General features: G+C 38.1%; 2 protein-coding genes across 6 annotated transcripts in view; one reads left to right on the top strand and one right to left on the bottom strand.

Moving 5' to 3' along the window:
- Positions 1–725: 725 nt before the first annotated feature.
- METTL9 (methyltransferase 9, His-X-His N1(pi)-histidine) overlaps positions 726–18591 on the bottom strand; it is a 44580-nt gene continuing 26714 nt past the window's right edge. For 2 of the 4 annotated variants that reach the window (XM_012780214.2, XM_012780211.2), the window contains exon 5: positions 726–1441. In XM_012780214.2, the coding sequence (XP_012635668.1) occupies positions 1236–1441 (206 nt within the window). In that variant the 3' untranslated portion in view covers positions 726–1235. The remainder of the gene's footprint in view (positions 1442–18591) is intronic. The other 2 variants (XM_012780215.2, XM_012780213.2) reach the window with 1 other exon arrangement.
- IGSF6 (immunoglobulin superfamily member 6) lies at positions 3521–13524 on the top strand. Of its 2 annotated transcripts, none has more exons than XM_075995175.1 (6): positions 3521–3652; positions 6753–7112; positions 9614–9720; positions 10390–10440; positions 11094–11174; positions 12435–13524. In XM_075995175.1, exons 1-6 carry the CDS (start codon positions 3586–3588, stop codon positions 12492–12494), a joined length of 726 nt encoding a protein of 241 aa, XP_075851290.1. In that variant the 5' UTR covers positions 3521–3585; the 3' UTR covers positions 12495–13524. The 2 variants fall into 2 exon arrangements, with proteins under 2 accessions (XP_075851290.1, XP_012635670.2); XM_012780216.3 differs by having other exon boundaries at positions 3522–3652; positions 10387–10440.

The raw sequence follows: 18591 nt of genomic DNA, 5'->3' as shown, positions 1-18591 counted from the left end.
AAAAAGAAATAATGTTGTGAGAATAACATATTGTTAATAACCACAATCTCACATTGGCATCTCTGTTATTACTGAGATTTTAGATTCTGGGTTAAGTGCTCTGCTCTTTGGAATATCCACGATGGTTATTGATCTTGCTAATGAGTTCCTCTATTGCAACATTTCTGGGTTTATGGTTGGAGGCACGCACGGATTCTAGAATGCATGAGTCTGATGTGATCTTCATCAAACCATATTCTTGGCAAATAATAAACTCAGTTAAGGATTTCAGGAAGAGCCAAGTCCTGGGAAAGAGGTATACAAGTGTAGAGTAAGAAGTTGAATTAAAACATCTTTAGGTTGCGTTTTGTCATTAGACACAACTGAATGTTTCAATTCTGAGAACCTGAGATTGTCCAGAAAAAGTTCAGAGTGTAGGATATAGCTGTCACTAAGTCAGAGCCAGGAGTGTTGCAATTCTCAAAGCAACATTAATTAGGGAGTGGGCGTGGTCCCTGAAGTACTATATCTGAATGAGGCTGTTCTTTTTTAGGAGTGTCTGGACTGCCTCAGCATTCACTGCAATTTGCAATAATCTCCCCTGCCCCCCAGTCTGAAAGCCTTCCTTCACCACATATTCAACTTGTCTCAGTCTTGTGCATAATGCTACTATTTGGGTATTCCTAAAGCCGAAGCAATAAAAAAGGATAGGGGAGCCTTATATTAACTCAAACATAATGCCAAAGTCATCTCCAAAAAAGTTTATTAGCATGATTAAAAACATTTTCTTGAATAACAACGAAAGAATTTCTAAACATGAAAGAGTATCAGTGGCTATACCTTATAACCAATATTTGCAAGTGAATGGACAGCTTTATTGCCAGTCTTCATTTTATTAAAAACAATCCATTTATTGGTTCCACGAAGTCATGACTATTGCTTTGTCTGGGAATGAGTCCCTACTGCAGTTAAGTATAAAAAATATCTTCCATCATAATTGAAGTGTGACCTGCATTGAAGTGTGGCTCTGAGTAAAGAGTTGATAAAAATCCACAAAGAGTTGGGTTTTTGTTTTAAAAACATTCCTTTTACACACTACAAAGAAATAATTAGTATTTTGGCTTTTTAAATTCCTACATGATATTTAGAATGGCGGTCCCCAAAGGGCCTCCCTTCACGTAACTGTTAACACAGACCCTCTTCTGGAGGGTGCATCCTGGAGGGTATGGACTCCGAAGACTTCGACCTCCACGTGTTTATACTGGTTTGAGAACAAAGACAGCGTCATCCAGAACGTAGTAGTCATTATACATGTCGCCTTCACACAGGTATGGCAGTCTGGTGAAAGCTTCGATAACAAAACCAGCTTTTCTGAAAACTTCAGGCAGACTATTCACTTGTTCTTCCCAGTTCTGTCCTTTGATTTCCAAAATTTCTGATGGTTTCTCCCACTTGCCACCTACTAAAACAAATAAAAACATTAAGTTAAATTCTAGAACAAACAAGTTATTATTATTATTTTTTTTTAATAGAGACAGGGTCTCGCTCTTGCTCAGGCTGGTTTCGAACTCCTGAACTCAAACCATCCGCCTGCCTCAGCCTCCCAAGAGCGCTAAGATTACAGGCGTGAGCCACCGCGCCCAGCCAAAACAAGTTATTTGAAGAGGGAAGCGGTGAGGGACAGTAATTGCCAGGGACACGGTATGTTCCAGACCCGAGTGCTTTGATGTCTCATCTGCCCTCTACTTCCCAGGTACCCCTTGAGGTAGGTGGGCACAGAGATAAAGTACAGACTCAGAAGGGCTAAAGAATTTGTCCAAACTTGCAAAGTTAGTGAGTGTCAGAGCAGAAATGCAATCCAAGGTTAAAGCTGTTTCAGATACCATCCTCCATTAGACTAACTGGGGGCTGTAATAGTTAATGGGTTCAGAAAACTGGTCATTAAATTCTAGAATACAGAAACAGAGTAAAACAGAGTAGCATGTTATACCTGAAAGAGAGTTTTAGACAAATGCAAGAAAATACCACCGGTGTAGTTAACTTATGCAACATATTACTTAGATTTACTAGGCTAAAAATAAAAATTGGTTCATGAAGGATTTTAATTTATCAAAACAGACCGTCAGTGTGTTTTCCAAGGGAAGTTGACTTGTACCCTACCTTTTCATAAAAATCAAACATTAGAATGGATAAGTCAACCTAGTATTTCTTGGACTAGTGACTAAAGTCTCTGTCAGTCATTGCCAAACCTATGAGCATCAGCCACCTGGGGGATGAGAGGATAGGCAGGGTCTTCAAATTCACATACAAACCAAGCACTGACTATAGTCACATACACAAAAGTGACAGTATATCTAAATTTTGGAGTGCTTTTAGGTATTATGGTGATGCATAAGCTACATATATCCTTAAAAATGTTACTGAATTCAGATTGTGAATAACCTTCCGTCAAAGAGAAAGTATATAATCAGTAGGTGCCAGGAGTACGAACACTATGGTGGAGAGATTCTCCATTGTCTTTGATGGCCCAGCACTGAACCCTCTCCCTGTGTCTGGGGAACTCCCTGCAGCCGAGGCACTGGCACACGACCTACACTCAGGCACGCTTGCCTGAGACCTGGAAGGAACATAGTGACAAAAGCAGTGGGGACGCAAGGCTCGAGGCTCATTCTCCAAGGGGTAGAGCAATGGCAGTGAGACCAACTGGCTGGGGCAGCAGCAGAATGGAATGACGACCGAGTTATGGCACCTAGTGCCTGGCGGTAGCAGCATGCTCTTCAGACCCATTTTATAGCGTGATTTGGGGCATTTTTCCTGGCTGTGGATCCCATAAATGATTCTTCAGTCCTCTCAGTGACTCTGGGAGCTATCCCCCAAATCCTTTCAGTGAATTTTCTTTTGCTTAAGTCAACCCGAGTCTGTTCCTGCTGCTGACAAAGACAACCCCCAACCGAATACAGCTCCAGGCCCAGGCATATTCAGGACACAGAGGGAGGGGGACACAGGGGACAGCGGGCCCACACGTCTGTTCCACAGCGACATTAGGAAAGGGTCTCTGCATTCGAAACTGGGCACAACTAGGTAATGCCAATGTATTTCTTCATCGTACTAGGATGTGCTGTTCACTAATTTTTCTCTTGTTCTACATGAAGCCACTTCCTTCTACCGCTTCTCCCTTCCCAGCAGTTACTGGCCCAGAGCCGGGCACACAGCAGGGACCCAAGGACCAGTGACTGAACTGCTCTGGAAAGTTAAAGTACTGATTTGCTGTCAAACAATACCCCTTCCTGGGAATATGTTACGTCCAAATCAAAATCTCACCCAAAACACCTAACACCTGTGAGGGTTTGTAAAATCCATGAAAAAAAAAACCATCATATGCACATTTAGAAATGTGCCCCAGGATAAAATCTCAACGTGAAACGGTTAAACTGGGTTATAAATCATATTTACACAATTTCAAAAAGTTCCTGATTACGGTTCCTTAATAAGAGGTTCCTCTCTCTTCAGTTCTTCCTTTCTAAAAAGAGAAAGGAGGAAGAAAAAAGAAAGCCAATTCTCCTTTAAAATACATACCCCAACGGGACTGCGCACACACGCACAGAAATGAAGACTGTGAACAGAGGCCACCTCGATCTCCGTCTGCAAGTCAGTCTGATTCTCTTTTATGTTGGTAAGATTCTTCTCTTTCTCCTCCCCCATTTGATTTAAATCAACTGCTATTTTTCATCTAACGCATTTATATTTTAAGCTCCTACAAATAATTTTTAAATGTGTAACATTATGAAAGGTGTCTAAGGCGATAAGTTTCCTTTTTCCCCAGAGAAATAGGGAATAAAAGACTAGCTGAAAAAAAGTTTCATATTAACCTTGAAAATTCCTTCTGTTATGCTGCCTTAGTGAGCACCTCGCTAAACAAAAGGTTCTTAAAATCATGTATGCTAGTCATCAACAATTCCATTCCCAGGTGGGCAAACTCGCTCTGCATAGAGTACTAAATAGTATCTGCTGTTTTCAAAGAATAATGTTTCTGTAAATTAAAAGTAACTGTCATTAAAAAAAAAAAAAAAAACAATATGACTCCTTCTACAGAGAATAGCTGTCCTCCTATATCTATTTTAAAAATTCTGCCTATACTCATTCTTTCCTCTATAAAAGAGAAAGTGTCTCCTACATCATAGTTCTAATAATCTCAGATTTGCCCATAACATTTGGATCATAAGGCAGGGAAGGAGCAAAAGTTCTTAAAATAACTTTTTTCTCATCTGTAAAGAAATACACCAAAATGTTAACAGTAGTTATTTCATGTGAAAGGACTACAGCTTTCTTCTTGATTCTACTTACAGTAATATTCTATTTTTTCCTAGTAAGTATATATTGTTTTTATAAAATATTTTATCAATTGGCCGGGAGCAGTGGCTCATGCCTGTAATCCTAGCACTCTGGGAGGCTGAGGTGGGTGGACTGTTTGAGCTCAGGAGTTTGAGACCAGCCTGAGCAAGAGTGAGACGCCGTCTCTACCAAAAAAAAATAGAAAGAAATTAATTGGACAGCTAAAAATATATAGAAAAAATTAGCCGGGCATGGTGGCACATGCCTGTAGTCCCAGCTACTCAGAAGGCTGAGGTAGAAGGACTGCTGGAGCCCAGAGTTTGAGGTTGCTGTGAGCTAGGCTGACGCCACGGCACTCACTCCAGCCTGGGCAACAAAGTGAGACCCTGTCCCCCACCAAAAAAACTTTTATAATAATTGATGTTATTTTAAAGAAGAATCCTTATCTTTTAGGAATATATTTTGAAAGATGTGCAGATCAAATGGCAAGGATTTGCTCTGAAATAACATGGGAGTGCGGGAGTGGATGGGGAGAGAGAAAACAAGATTAGGTTGAAGCCATGACAGCGGGGGGTTCACTGTGCTCATGCTGCTTCTGCATATGTTTGACATTTTCTATAATAAAAAGCTTTGTTTATGTGTCAAAAATTAGTTCTCTACTTATTTTCTAATGTGGTTTTTTAAAAATAGTAAAAAGAGTATTTTATTCCCTCTACCGAGGAGATAAACTTTCAAACGTTTCAGTGGATAATATGTTTAAAAAAAAAATCTAGAGTTCAAGACCAGCCTGGGCAACACAGCAACACCCGACTCTTTAAAAAAATCCTGTAGAATATGAGAATTCTTTTTTTTTTTTTTGAGACAGAGTCTCGCTTTGTTGCCCAGGCTAGAGTGAGTGCCGTGGCGTCAGCCTAGCTCACAGCAACCTCAAACTCCTGGGCTCAAGCAATCCTGCTGCCTCAGCCTCCCGAGTAGCTGGGACTACAGGCATAAGCCACCATGCCCGACTAGTTTTTTTCTATATATATCTTAGTTGGGCAATTAATTTTCTATTTATAGTAGAGATGGGGTCTTGCTCTTGCTCAGGCTGGTTTGGAACTCCTGACCTCGAGCAATCCGCCCACCTTGGCCTCCCAAGTGCTAGGATTACAGGCGTGAGCCACCGCACCCCGCCGAATATGAGAATTCTTAAAGAGAAACTTTTCACAGGAGCAGGAGGTGGTGTGACATATCGTCCAAACTTCTCTTTTTGGCTAATATGTTGCTTAACTGGTAGGGGAGGGAACAGCAGTTTCCTCACAAGTCCCTGCTTCTGTAGGAAACCACAACTGGTTTTCTCCCACACACAAATTTCACAGAAGTTGGAAATAAGTAGAGATATAAAACTCCAAAGTTGCAAATACTTATTTTACCCTATGCTACTAGTTCTTAAAGGAAAGTGTTAGAAGTCAGCGTCTCTTTTTTTTATTTATTTTTTAGTATTTCTGTTATAGAGATGGGGTCTCTATGTGTGGCCCAGGCTGGCCTCCAACTCCTGGGCTCAAGCAATCCTCCCACCTCAGCCTCTCAAATAGCTGCGACTACAGGCACGTGCCATCATGCCCAGCTTCTTAGCTTCCCTTTTAAAAACTTTATTTGAAAGATAACTTGAGATTAAGATAGATCTGAACTCAAGTCTGTGTTCTTGATCACAATATTGTCAATCAAATAAGATAAATGCTACAAGGACCCACAAAGAGTATACCCGTGCCAGGAAGAAATCAAATCTGCCTAGCCATGGCATGGCTAGCTCAGTTGGCCTCTGCTCAGTAATCAAAGACATCGTAGGATAAGCCAGGGCTGGATTTCCACAGGTGTACATCTTGCCCTTTATCATGTTTCCCGAAGGGACACCAGGCTCACAAAGAAACAATTGTGAATTGCCATGAATTCCTAGCAATCCCAACCCCCACAAAAACCCTAAAATCGATACTGCTCATGTGCTCAATCAGCGGCAGCAACATTTGTACAAAGAGTTTGATACAGGTCACCACACTGAAAACAGCAATCCTGTGAGGGGAGGGGCACAGGTGAGGAAGCAGGCTGGGAGATTATGTGATCTGCACGAGATCAAAGGAAAGCTTGTAAGTAGCAAGAATGTATACCTGGACCCCAAACTTCTGACTCCAGATATGCTGCTACCTCTGCTCATGATGCTGATTTCACTGGAACCTCTCTGGGGCCATCCTCAGGTAACCAGACATCATACAAACCAGCAGGTAAATGTCATAAACATGGAGAGTTAGGACACGTGAGGACCACTGGTGTCTATTTGTATAGTCTTGTTTGCACTGGGAGTAAGGTAAGAAAATGGCTGGATTTCCTAGCCAGAAAATATAAGTAAAATAAAAACACAAGGTGAGGTGAGAAGCCACTAAACCTCCATCTGCTTCCTCCCGCAGGTGCTGTGGGTGCCTGCACGGTCTCGGTCATACAACCACATTACCTAGAGGTGGACTACACTCAGGAGGCTGTCACCATAGAGTGTAACTTCTCTGCAACTAAATGCCCTTCAGAGCATCCAACAAGCCTGTGGTTTCGCTACGGCACTCACCAGCCTGAGAACCTGTGCCAGGACGGATGCAGAAGTGAGGCAGACAAATTCACGGTGAGGGAAAATCTGGTACAAAACCAAGTTTCCCTCACTGTAAACAGAGTGACTTCAAATGACAGTGCAATTTACATCTGTGGAATAGCATTTCCCAGTGCAAAGGAACCCAGAGCTAAGCAAACCGGAGGTGGAACCACGCTGGTAGTAAGAGGTCAGTCAGTTCGGCTTTATTTCAGTATATACTTGCATTTTGCTCAGACCTTTACAATCATTACAGAACTTACTCACATGCAAAAAATCATGAGATAAACTTGCTAATTTGATACCCCAGCCAGTGAGGGGCATGATCTGAACACAAGTCACCCTGAGATTTGGATTAAAGAACTACTCCAACCCTACCTCCCAACATCCATGGACACAGTCAGTGGTATGCAGTTGCTACATTCTCTCTCTACATTCTCTCTCTACATTCTCTCACTTTGCTAGTGAAGGCTAACCAATCACTTTCGTCCTTTCTGTATATTACAGTGGTTTGGTGTAATGTATCAAAGGAAACTTGTGATGAGAAACTATCAGCTTTCTTAGGACCTGATCTGGTATTGCACCACTTAGAACAAAGCACTAGAGAAACATATATGATCAATACACTGGACTCAGAGAAAATATGCCTTATGGAGAATTAGCAAAATGTTGGAAAGAAGCCACTGGAGGATTGCTCAGCCTTCCCATTCTGCCTGGATAACAAAGAACTGAGAGTAATGGCCCTGGCTTCCTGAGATTTGCTAAAACCCGTGACAATTCCTCACCCAAGTGAGAACATCAAACCTAGCTAAATCCTATCAGTAATCTCACCAAGTCATTCCTTGACTAGTCAGAGATTAAGAAACTTCAGAGAAGTTTCACATGATTTTAGGGGAAGAACGAGAGCAGCAGTAACTCCTTGCCATTGTTGGATCTCTTCCCTTAAAAAGGACTCTGGTATGATGAGCAATTTGAAATCATTAAAACATAAGCTCAAAATCAACCAACCCTTCAGTTTTAAAATAGGACTCTGAGTAACTGAGATCGTCCAGTATTATAAATGCTGATTTTAACTCTCAGGGATGTTCTAAAGGGTTCTGAATATTTGAATGTCATTTAACCTTAGTTTATTCTCACCTGTAAGATAAATTACAAATGAGTTAATATACACAAAGCACTTTTAATAGTGCTTACCATATATCAAATACTCAGTAAAAATTAGCCACTGGTAGTAAAACATATACATGACAACTTTAGATATTTGTGTCTCACTGCATTAGCCTTCTATAATAAAATGTTAGTCAAAAGGAAAAATGGAGGCCGGGTGCGGTGACTCACGCCTGTAATCCTAGCACTCTGGGAGGCCAAGGCAGGCGGATTGCTCGAGGTCAGGAGTTCGAAACCAGCCTGAGCAAGAGCGAGACCCCGTTTCTACTATAAATAGAAAGAAATTAATTGGCCAACTAATACATATAGAAAAAATTAGCCGGGCATGGTGGCGCATGCCTATAGTCCCAGCTACTCGGGAAGCTGAGGCAGCAGGATTGCTTGAGCCCAGGAGTTTGAGGTTGCTGTGAGCTAGGCTGACGCCACGGCACTCACTCTAGCCTGGGCAACAAAGTGAGACTCTGTCTCAAAAAAAAAAAAAAAAAAAAAAAAGGAAAAATGGTGTATAAAGAGATGAAGGTCTTCTTTACGACTGCAAGGCTTATATGAAGACATTCTTCTCTGTGGTCAGAAATGAAGGTTTTGAGACCAGCATTGCAACTTCCTGCCTTTTCTATATAGAGGTCCTAATTTAGCACTGCAACTTTTTCTTTCAAAGTTGTATAGATGTGGTTAATTCATTAGTTTCACAAATAAAAATGTACATTGTATAAACTGAGTTCACAGGATAAGCATCTATGGGATAATTTAGTTTGAAAGTACAGGTTATTCAGATAATAATTACACATGTAATTATATTTTGTACTTCAAATAATCAGATACTTGAAGACATGGCATGTTACTTAATTCTTACCTAGAGCACAGGACACTTCTACAAGGACAGAGAATTTCAGAATATGAAAATGGAATAATTTTCAATAATTCTACTTCTAGAACTTTATTATTACATAAAGAAATAAGAATACACGTAGCAATAACACCACCTGTCTTTTAAGCAAGCAATGCTTGCTTATAACACATGATCTTTGCAGGTTCTTTTACAGACTGCACTATTCAGCTATGTACACTAAACAGTTCCAAAGTTATAGATGTCAGCATTGACAATACACGTGAAAATGTCTTAACTATATAAGCAGACTCTTGATGACACTTGTACAGCATTTCTACCAAAAGAAATTTTAAATGTCCTTGAACAAACTATCTTGAAATGTTCATCTAACTCCAAGTAATGCTTTATATAAAAAGTGGTTCTTACCATTATGACAAATGGTTAAATGAATTTTTAATTTTTAAAAATGAGTAATGCTTTTGGTATAATACATTAAAGAACCCATGAACTAACTTTAACTATCACATACTTGACTGTCTTTTGAATCAAGAAACCATGAACAAATTTTTATATGAACAGGCAAGCAGAGTAAGCTCACGTTTCACCTCTCTCATGTAGTATCAATTATATTTTATATATGTATTTGCAAGAATATGCTTCAATAATGACTGTGTTTCTTTGTTTCTGTAATTAAGAAATTGAGCTTCTCAGCAAGGAACTGCGGAGTCTCCTGACAGCTGTCCTGTCACTGCTCTCTATCTACATTACTGGTTTATGTGTCGTCTTCATAGTTCTCTCCAAAGTAAGTCACATTTTCTTGCAGTGATTTCCCTATAACCTTGAAGGTTATCACAAAGAAGATAATTTCCGTCTCTCCACAACTTGTGAGCCTCAGAAAGAGTTCACCTAATTAATATCTTCCTTTGCATCTGCAGGGAATACCACCTGCAGGAGAGAGCTGTAGAAAGAGGCATAAATTCTTATCACTGAAATGATTAACCAGAGTACACAATTTACAGTGTTTTCTCTTTAAAGCCCATTAATATAAAGAACCATCTTCTATGCTATCTTTCTGCTGCACGGGTGAGGGTTGGGGAGGTAGGAGTGGGATATTATGGTTATATATGAAAGCCCTAAGAATAGTCTTTAAGAACAAAAAGGGGTTAACAAAGAGACTAGAAGCTACCTGAAAATATTCAAAAAAGGCCTAAAGCTGCTGAGAAAAAACATCTTTTGGCTGAGCATATGTTGTAAGAGGGGGTATATACATGTTGTGGTATGATTACTATAAATCCTACAATCAACATCAGTTTAATTTCTTAATGGAATAAAAGCACCTCAGAAATGATAAAAATCATCTCTTAATATCATTTAAATATTAAGGTAGTTTAAACTTATTATGGTATGAGATTATCTGCCACAATTATGAGTGTATAAAATGTTTTATCTACTTTTCTTTTCTTCTTAGCAGTCAAAATCTAACACTCTAAGGAACAAAGAAACAAAAGAAGATTCCCAAAAGGTAAAGACCAACACTTGCATAATATTTTTTTTTTTTTTTTTGAGACAGAGTCTCACTTTGTTGTCCAGGCTAGAGTGAGTGCCGTGGCGTCAGCCTAGCTCACAGCAACCTCAAATTCCTGGGCTCGAGTGATCCTTCTGCCTCAGCCTCCCGAGTAGCTGGGACTACAGGCATGCGCCACTATGCCTGGCTAATTTTTTTATATATATATATCAGTTGGCCAATTAATTTCTTTCTGTTTATAGTAGAGACGGGGTCTCGCTCTTGCTCAGGCTGGTTTTGAACTCCTGACCTTGAGCAATCCACCCGCCTCGGCCTCCCAAACTTGCATAATATTTTTAAAATTGTGGCTGGTTGTAACTATTTCAAATCTGAAATATTTTAAGAAACACAGAGAATACCATGACAACTTTTCAACCATGAACATTAATGTTTCCTACTGTTGAGAAACTCAAGTGGTAAACTGTGATTTAAATTTGATAGTTCTCAATCATAAATTAATGTACTTAAAAAGAGTTAACTGTAGGTATAGATGAGGGGGGTAGTTTCTGAGACTGGTGGTGGCAGTAAAGAAAGAAAATTTTCTGATGATGTGCAACAATCATTGCTAATAGTCCTCAAAGAAAGATATTTTTTCTCATTTGTATTTACAGAAGAAGAGTGCTCGGCGTATTTTTCAGGAAATTGCTCAAGAACTATACCATAAGAGATATGTGGAAACAAGTCAACAACCTGTAAGTGTAAAATATCAAAAAAAGGTAACACAGATATAAAGCATGTCTGAAAAAACTAAGCTGCCAACAAGCTGTCAATAACCCTGCTTTCCTTCAGAAGAGTCTAAAAGAGGATATTCACATAAAAAGCATTTTTGTATAGAACCTGTTTTGATAAACACATAACAAAGAACACCTGATATGGTTTTGTTTTTCTTTTACTTTGTTTTATTTATAAATTTTTTTCTTATTTTTTATTTTTTCTAAGCAGGAGCTTACTCAGCTTAGTCACTGATATGGTATTAAATAGCCCCAGGCTCATGTCTTAATGACATGGAAACTCTCCGAAACACATTGGACATAAGCAATGTTTTCAAAATAGATAACGATGCTTTAAAAGGATGAATTAAAAGCTACTTTGTACAGTATCTTGCATGCAGTAGTAGGCATTACATAGATGTTGCAAATATTTGTGGATCAAATTGTGAAGAAAAAATTACTTGTTACTGATAAGGCAAAAATAAATTCACATTAGAAAAGATGCAGTTAATTAGATAAAAAAATGAGTATTTTGTCAGGAAGAATACATCTATATTATCTAATAAATTCTGACAATGTTATATAAACAAGTTTTTCAAACAAGATGCTGTTTTTAGAGCTAGTACAACAGATACTTGGTTTCCATGATACATAATCAGTTTGCTCAGATTTAAACTAAAATGTATACAATGTAAATTTATATACTAGTAAAACTATTTTCCTCTTAAATAGCAGCCAAGAGGCAAATGTAACAGGAGACTGATACAAGATATATTTTTTTAATCTAAGTTTTAAAAAGGATTTTTTTCCAAGGACAGAATATTGTCCAAGCAGTCATTTCATTCTTCAGTGTATATATAAAATACATAAATATGATGGATGGTCTAATTACCTAAGATGCCATGCTGAATACTTATGCCTGTGCACACTTTTTTCTTATTGAGGCTGAAGCATCTTTTTCAATAAAGAGGCAAAGGTAAGTGGCCTGAAGGTAGGCCTAGGAGTAAGAATTGTAAAGTTCCCAGCCAGGGTTTTGACGATGACAACTAAAAAGGAAAATTATTTTTCAGTTCCCACATCCTACCTTAAATGTACATAGGGAAGATGGCAACCTGACCTTTAAGAATACTAGAAGGGTACTTAGGACCCAGAATGCAAGATGGCACAATGACTTCTATGTTGCTTGGAGGATGACATCATTGGTTACATAACCTTAAAATGGCTCGCTATTTACCATTGCAGGAGAAAGAAGACAACACTTATGAAAACAGAAGAGCACTTTCCAACTATGAAAGACCATAGAAACATTTTTAATTTTCAATTAAGTCACTGAAAACCCAACTCCAGAAGCTACGGAAGTGTTAATGGACACTCAACAGGTCTTTTTTTTTTTAATTCTTTAAAATTTAATAACTTTTACTACTTTCTTTTTATTTTCTTGAAGACATGTTGTGTCCCATCAACAGGTCTTAAAAAAAAAAAATCAAAGGTAACTGTCTGCAAAGAAGATGCCAGAGTACGAAACAATCACTAATAGTAACCACCAAAATACTAAAACCAAACAAAAAGCAACTGAAAAATACTTTCCTAATTTGCCAAGAAAATTCTAAGCAGCCTAACATTTTCAAAAACTTTTATAAAAAGTTTATTTCAGTCAACACATGAGGTATGTGATGACTGCTACTCTGAAGATTTGAAGTCAAACTCTACATGCCTCAATCTTGAGTGGAAGAATCATCTTTCTGGGTTGTGGAAATGATGGGACAATTAGAATAAGTTGGGAGGGAGCAAAGTGCCAAAATATGAGTCAGAGAAATTCATTTTGAAAAGTCCTTAGCATGAAAATTATTTCTTCTGATACTATAATGGGGCAATGGTATCGTGCACATTTGCCTGCCAAGGTATGCAAAATAACTTACATCATGCTACCAGCAAAAACTGAAAATAGAGATTAGAGTAAGAAAATAAAAGCCAAAATAAAGAAAATCCAAAGCAGGTTGAACAGAACAAATAAGCCACAACTGACTCTAGATGTCAGTGTTGTGCCAAATAAACAGCACCAAGGCAGGCATGTGCAGCAAGCATTGACTTTATGAGTATATTTGCAATACTGATTTTTAACTAATTTAGGTTAATATCAGATAGGGGGCTGGGTACAGAAAAGATATTTATGGAATTTGGTACCACACTTCACTAAGAAAACATGATATGGATTGCTCTTTGAAAACTACTTTCGTATAAAAAATCTAAAACTTCCACAAGAGTGTATTCATTATTAAACATAAATTACAACCTATTATGTTTATTTCATTAAAGTGTTTCTTTTAAACTGGTATTAAATGAGACATATTCTTTTTAAAACCTAGATAGAATTTTAAGGCTTAAGATCCCTTTGAAGTAAATTTGCATTAATGCACTTAAATCAGTGATATCAAACCCTTCTGATCACGTGTCCAGAAAAATGCAAAGAAGAGAGGAAGGAGCATGTAACCTCGTTCTATTTGTACGTGCGTGTACACGTGTGTGCACATGTATGTTATACACATGTGTTGTGTGTAGTGTATGTATGTATGCATGGCTATGTATGTTTGTATCTTATATAGAAAAACAGAAATTAAACAATGGCATAAATAGTAATATAAATGCTAATATTTTCTTCCTATATTCAAAAATAAATTGTTTTGTGTACTCTCTGAGGTATATACCCCCACACTTTGAGACCACTGGCTCAGGTGAAATAAATGAACTTCTAAACCAGATTGTAAGAACATTGGCAAGCACTAATTCCATCTAGATGAATAGAAGAAGTGTTGAATTAGACCATTTACTTTCCATTTCTGGGAGTCATTACATTTTGGTACTTAATGCCAGAGCTGAAAATACGCTGTTCTTTGTGTAGCTAACAAGGAGACAAAATCTCTAAGATGAACTAGTATCTGATTCAGAATATGACTTTCCCAAATGTAAGGACTGTGTTTCAAAGATTGATTTTTTTTTTTTTTTTTTTTTTTTTTTTTTGAGACAGAGTCTCACTTTGTTGTCCAGGCTAGAGTGAGTGCCGTGGCGTCAGCCTAGCTCACAGCAACCTCAAACTCCTGGGCTTGAGTGATCCTTCTGCCTCAGCCTCCCGAGTAGCTGGGACTACAGGCATGCGCCACCATGCCCGGCTAATTTTTTATATATATATATCAGTTGGCCAATTAATTTCTTTCTATTTATAGTAGAGACGGGGTCTCGCTCTTGCTCAGGCTGGTTTTGAACTCCTGACCTTGAGCAATCCGCCCGCCTCGGCCTCCCAAGAGCTAGGATTACAGGCGTGAGCCACCAAAGATTGATTTTTAAGGGATCCGCTTTCCAAAAGGATTTCTATTCGTCTAAGTCATGTATAAGAGTGCCTGATGTATATGTAACATTCATTTATTCATCGACCAAGCCAACAATATTTGCAATAGTACCACACTATTATACAATCAAAGACCTCTTTTGCATATTATCCTTGGGTCACACAACTTGCCCTACCCTAATCCCGGATTTTGTTCACCCTCATGCTTTTGAATATGCTCTTCCCCTTTGCCTGGTAAAATGCTTCAGATTACAAACAAAGCTCAAATGTCAGCCCCAACATGAAACCTTCCCTTACTCCCCCAACATTTAATGGAACTTTTTTTCTCTAACCCTATGGTACATTTTCATATTTCTTATCACATCATCCTGCCATTATCTCTTTACATCTATTTTCTATCTTACTCTGTGTTTTAAGAGTAGAAGCACAATTCCCATTTATCCTTACATTTCCACTGCCTAGCACTATCTGGTACACAGTAGGCCTTCAAATGTGTTTATATAAAAATGCAATTGAACAATGTTTCTACAGAAAAATATTCTTTCAGCATGTCAACTGAGATGTGTGGCACACTTCTCTTCCTAGCCATCAACCCTCACCCCTTTCCAAGACTGTTCATGGAATCCCTAACACTATTAATTTTCCTACTATCTGAGCATCCAGAAGAATATTCACTGGAAAAGATGAAGCTATAGCTTCCTGATTAGATTTAAACTTCCCATGACAATGAAAAGTGAATAATACTGAAACAATTTGTTTTATTAATAGTTTGGGCTGCTATAACAAATTACCATAGACTAGGTGGCTTATAAACAACAGAAATTTACTTCTCACAGTTCTGGAGGCTGCAAGTCTGAGATTAGGATGCCAGAATGGTTGGGTTCTGATAAGGACCCTCTTCCCAGCTGCAGACTGCTGACTTATACACTCATGTGGCAGAGAGCAGAGAGAAGCAAAGTCTCTCAGAACTCTTATAAGAGTACTACTCACATTCATGAAGGCTCTGTCCTCAGCTAATCTTAATTACCTCCCAAAGGCCTCATCTCCTAATGCCATCACAATGGGGGGAGAGAGAGGTTTCAACATATGAATTTGGGGGAATGCAAACATGCAGTTCATAACACAACTTTAAGAGGAAAACATAGAGGTGTTCTAGTGTCTACATACCCTCTAGAAACAAGAGCACTTAAACCACATACCAAAAGATGCTAACAGAAAAAAAAAAAAGATGCTAACAGGATTTTTAAAATAAGTAATCTGTTTTTCATACTATGTAAATCTTGAGAGAATCTGAAATCCTGGCTATTAGGCAGACAGTTAAGTCTCTGTGGCATCAATTAACATAAAACAACGGAGAATGCGCAGACTTTGAGATAAAGTTAAAATGCAGAAAGAAGACTTCAAATTCTGATTATTGTTAAGAGCTTCAGAAGTATCTAAAAGATACAATTATTTCAATCTGAAAAACTGTGAACAAGTATAATCAATAAAGCCACAAATAACAAAGTAATAGAATAGTACAGAATGAAATAAACCTAACATTTATTAAATACCGATGAGACAGACACAGCTGGGCACCGTCCTGTATGTTAGATTATTTAATTCTCACAATAAGCCTCAAAGTAGGTATTAGCCCCTTTTTTTGCAGATGAAACACTAATATCTATGAGAGGCCCAAGTAATCCATATTTCAAACAGGGGTCAGCCCCCAAAACCCAAGCTCTTTCCACAAAACAGTTCTGCCAGAGTCTTGCTTATTTCTATTTAGACTGATGAGAGCGTTAAGACTCAACATGTGTAATTTAATCAGACCAGTGGCCCCAGAAGAAAGTAAGAAAGTTGCCACAGGGCTACACCACCCAAAAAGCATAGGCCTACATAGTTTCACAAAAGAACTCTACCAAATTGCCAAAGAACAGGATATAGAGCATAATGTTCCATATTATTTTTTTACAACATGAGAACATTGATACCAAAACATAACAAAAGATAATATCTACCCTCCTTATAAATCATATAAATAAAAAAAAGATCAGGTGCAGAACAAATATCATTATCGATAATAATATTAATGCTCCTATTTTTATTTTGAATTTTTGTAAACAGAATCTAGTGATGCATTTAAGAAAAAAAAAAAAAAGACTATCAGCTGGGCACAGTGGCTCACACCTGTAATCCCAGCACTTTGGGAGGCCAAGGCAGGAGATTTCCTTGAGCCAGGAGTTCAAGACCAGCCTGGGCAACATAACAAGACACCATCTCTACAAAAAATAATTTAAAAAATTAGCTGGGCATGGTGGCACACAACTATAGCCCCAGCTACTCTAAAGGCTGAGGCAGGAAGATCGCTTAAGCCCAGGAGTTTGAAGCTGCAGTGAGCTATGATAGTGGCCCTGAACTCTAGCCTGGACGACAAAGTAAAACTCAGTGTCTAGGAAGAAGAAAAAGAAAAGACTATTGAGTTTAAGCCCAGAAATCAAGGTAGGGGTGGGGAAGAGAGATCTGAAAAGAACTATTAATTTCATAAGTCAAGGAAGGAAAAACAATATGACCAATCTCCACAGATGTTGAAAACTTAGGTGACAAAATTCCTGATTTTTTAAGCTCTTACTAAAATGAGATTTTAAAAATGTACTATCTCAAGCCAAACAACATCAAACTCGTCAAGAAAACAGCATAATATTTAAAGTAGAAATATTTTCATTAAAGTTAGAAATAAGAAAAAATGTCTGCCGAATGCTGATATCTCGAAGGGCATCAACAGGGGCCTCCCCGGGTAAAGCTGCACACTGCAGCAGTGCTGCTAAGTCTCAACACCCAGCTCGGAGAAGGGCGAGGCTATCTGTAGTGTTCACCAATTCCCATGGTATAAATACACGGTCAATTTCCATACTAGCCACCTTTAACAACCAATTCATTAAATTCCTACCAATATAACAATCAGCTATCAGAAGCCAGTCCCAGTCCCTTCTAGCATACTGCTGCTTACATCAGACAGTGATGAGATACAGAGTGCTGGTAAGAAATACTTTCTCAGATACCTTTAAGTGGAAAAAGGCAACGAAAGTATTTATAATGGACTTCTATCTGTATAAATAATTTTTTAATGTACATACATACTTATATTTACGTAGACTATCTTTTGAAGAATATTTAAGATACCTGAACAAGATTGTGGAACTGGAGTGGATGAGAAACTTTTCATTGTATGCCCTACTGCAAGCTGCTTAAACTTTAATAAAAATTACAATTTTGAAAAATACTATTAAACTTTCATTTTTAAAATGTAATTCTTCATTTCTTGGTTATGTACTTTACCTTTTTTTAGCACTTAAAACAATTCTCAATATCTAGATGGATGAGAGCTTTAAGACAAAACATGTCTAATTTAGCTAGACCAATGACCCCAGGAAAAAGTAATAAAGTTGCCAAAGGGCTGTATAAATGGTTCTTTAATGTACACATAGATTTGTATCTGCTTAGACTATCTCGCTAAATTCTCACTAGATTTAACAACCTCTAACCAAAACTGGGCCCATAAACCAAATAAACTATATTAATGGATTAGAAAGATGTATTTTTACATCTTATTTTTTCCCCAAATTAACCTAAGTGACAAAATTGTTGTGGTTCGACTTCAAGACATTTACCAAAAAAATTACACAAGTAATCATTTCTCCTACAACTGCTTTTTTTAAAAAAATAAATTAAGCCAAGTATGCAAAGCACACTCAGATATCCTTAAAACAGCCCAGTATTCATGAATTCACACACAGTAAGACCATTTTCTACCTCCCACTCCTCACAGTTGCACATGAAAATCATCAGGATCTAATTAGTGACTTACAGAAAGGAAGCAATAACAGAATGCCATGGAGCAGTCTGCAAAATTTATAGGTCACTAAAGGTCACCCATAGCAACAAGGCTTCTTGTCTCAGGTTTGCAATGTGTCACATGCCAGAATCCTTAGACTCAACAGGCAGCTCTGTACATCCACAATCAAGGAGCTTGTTTTCAATCCTTAGTGGAGACTGCCCTCTTGTCTAGTTTGACTT

Source organism: Microcebus murinus, chromosome 19, assembly GCF_040939455.1.
Source record: "Microcebus murinus isolate Inina chromosome 19, M.murinus_Inina_mat1.0, whole genome shotgun sequence".
NCBI lineage: Eukaryota > Metazoa > Chordata > Mammalia > Primates > Cheirogaleidae > Microcebus > Microcebus murinus.
The sequence above is the reverse complement of the archived record's forward strand: the minus strand, read 5'-3'. Positions and strand labels throughout refer to the sequence as shown.

Coding starts and splice junctions, on each gene's coding strand:
- IGSF6 (XM_012780216.3), top strand. CDS start 3,586: ATGAAGACTGTGAACAGAGGCCACCTCGATCTCCGTCTGCAAGTCAGT. Junction 7,113..9,613: donor AACCACGCTGGTAGTAAGAG/GTCAGTCAGTTC, acceptor TCTGTAATTAAG/AAATTGAGCTTCTCAGCAAG. Junction 11,175..12,434: donor TGGAAACAAGTCAACAACCT/GTAAGTGTAAAA, acceptor TTACCATTGCAG/GAGAAAGAAGACAACACTTA.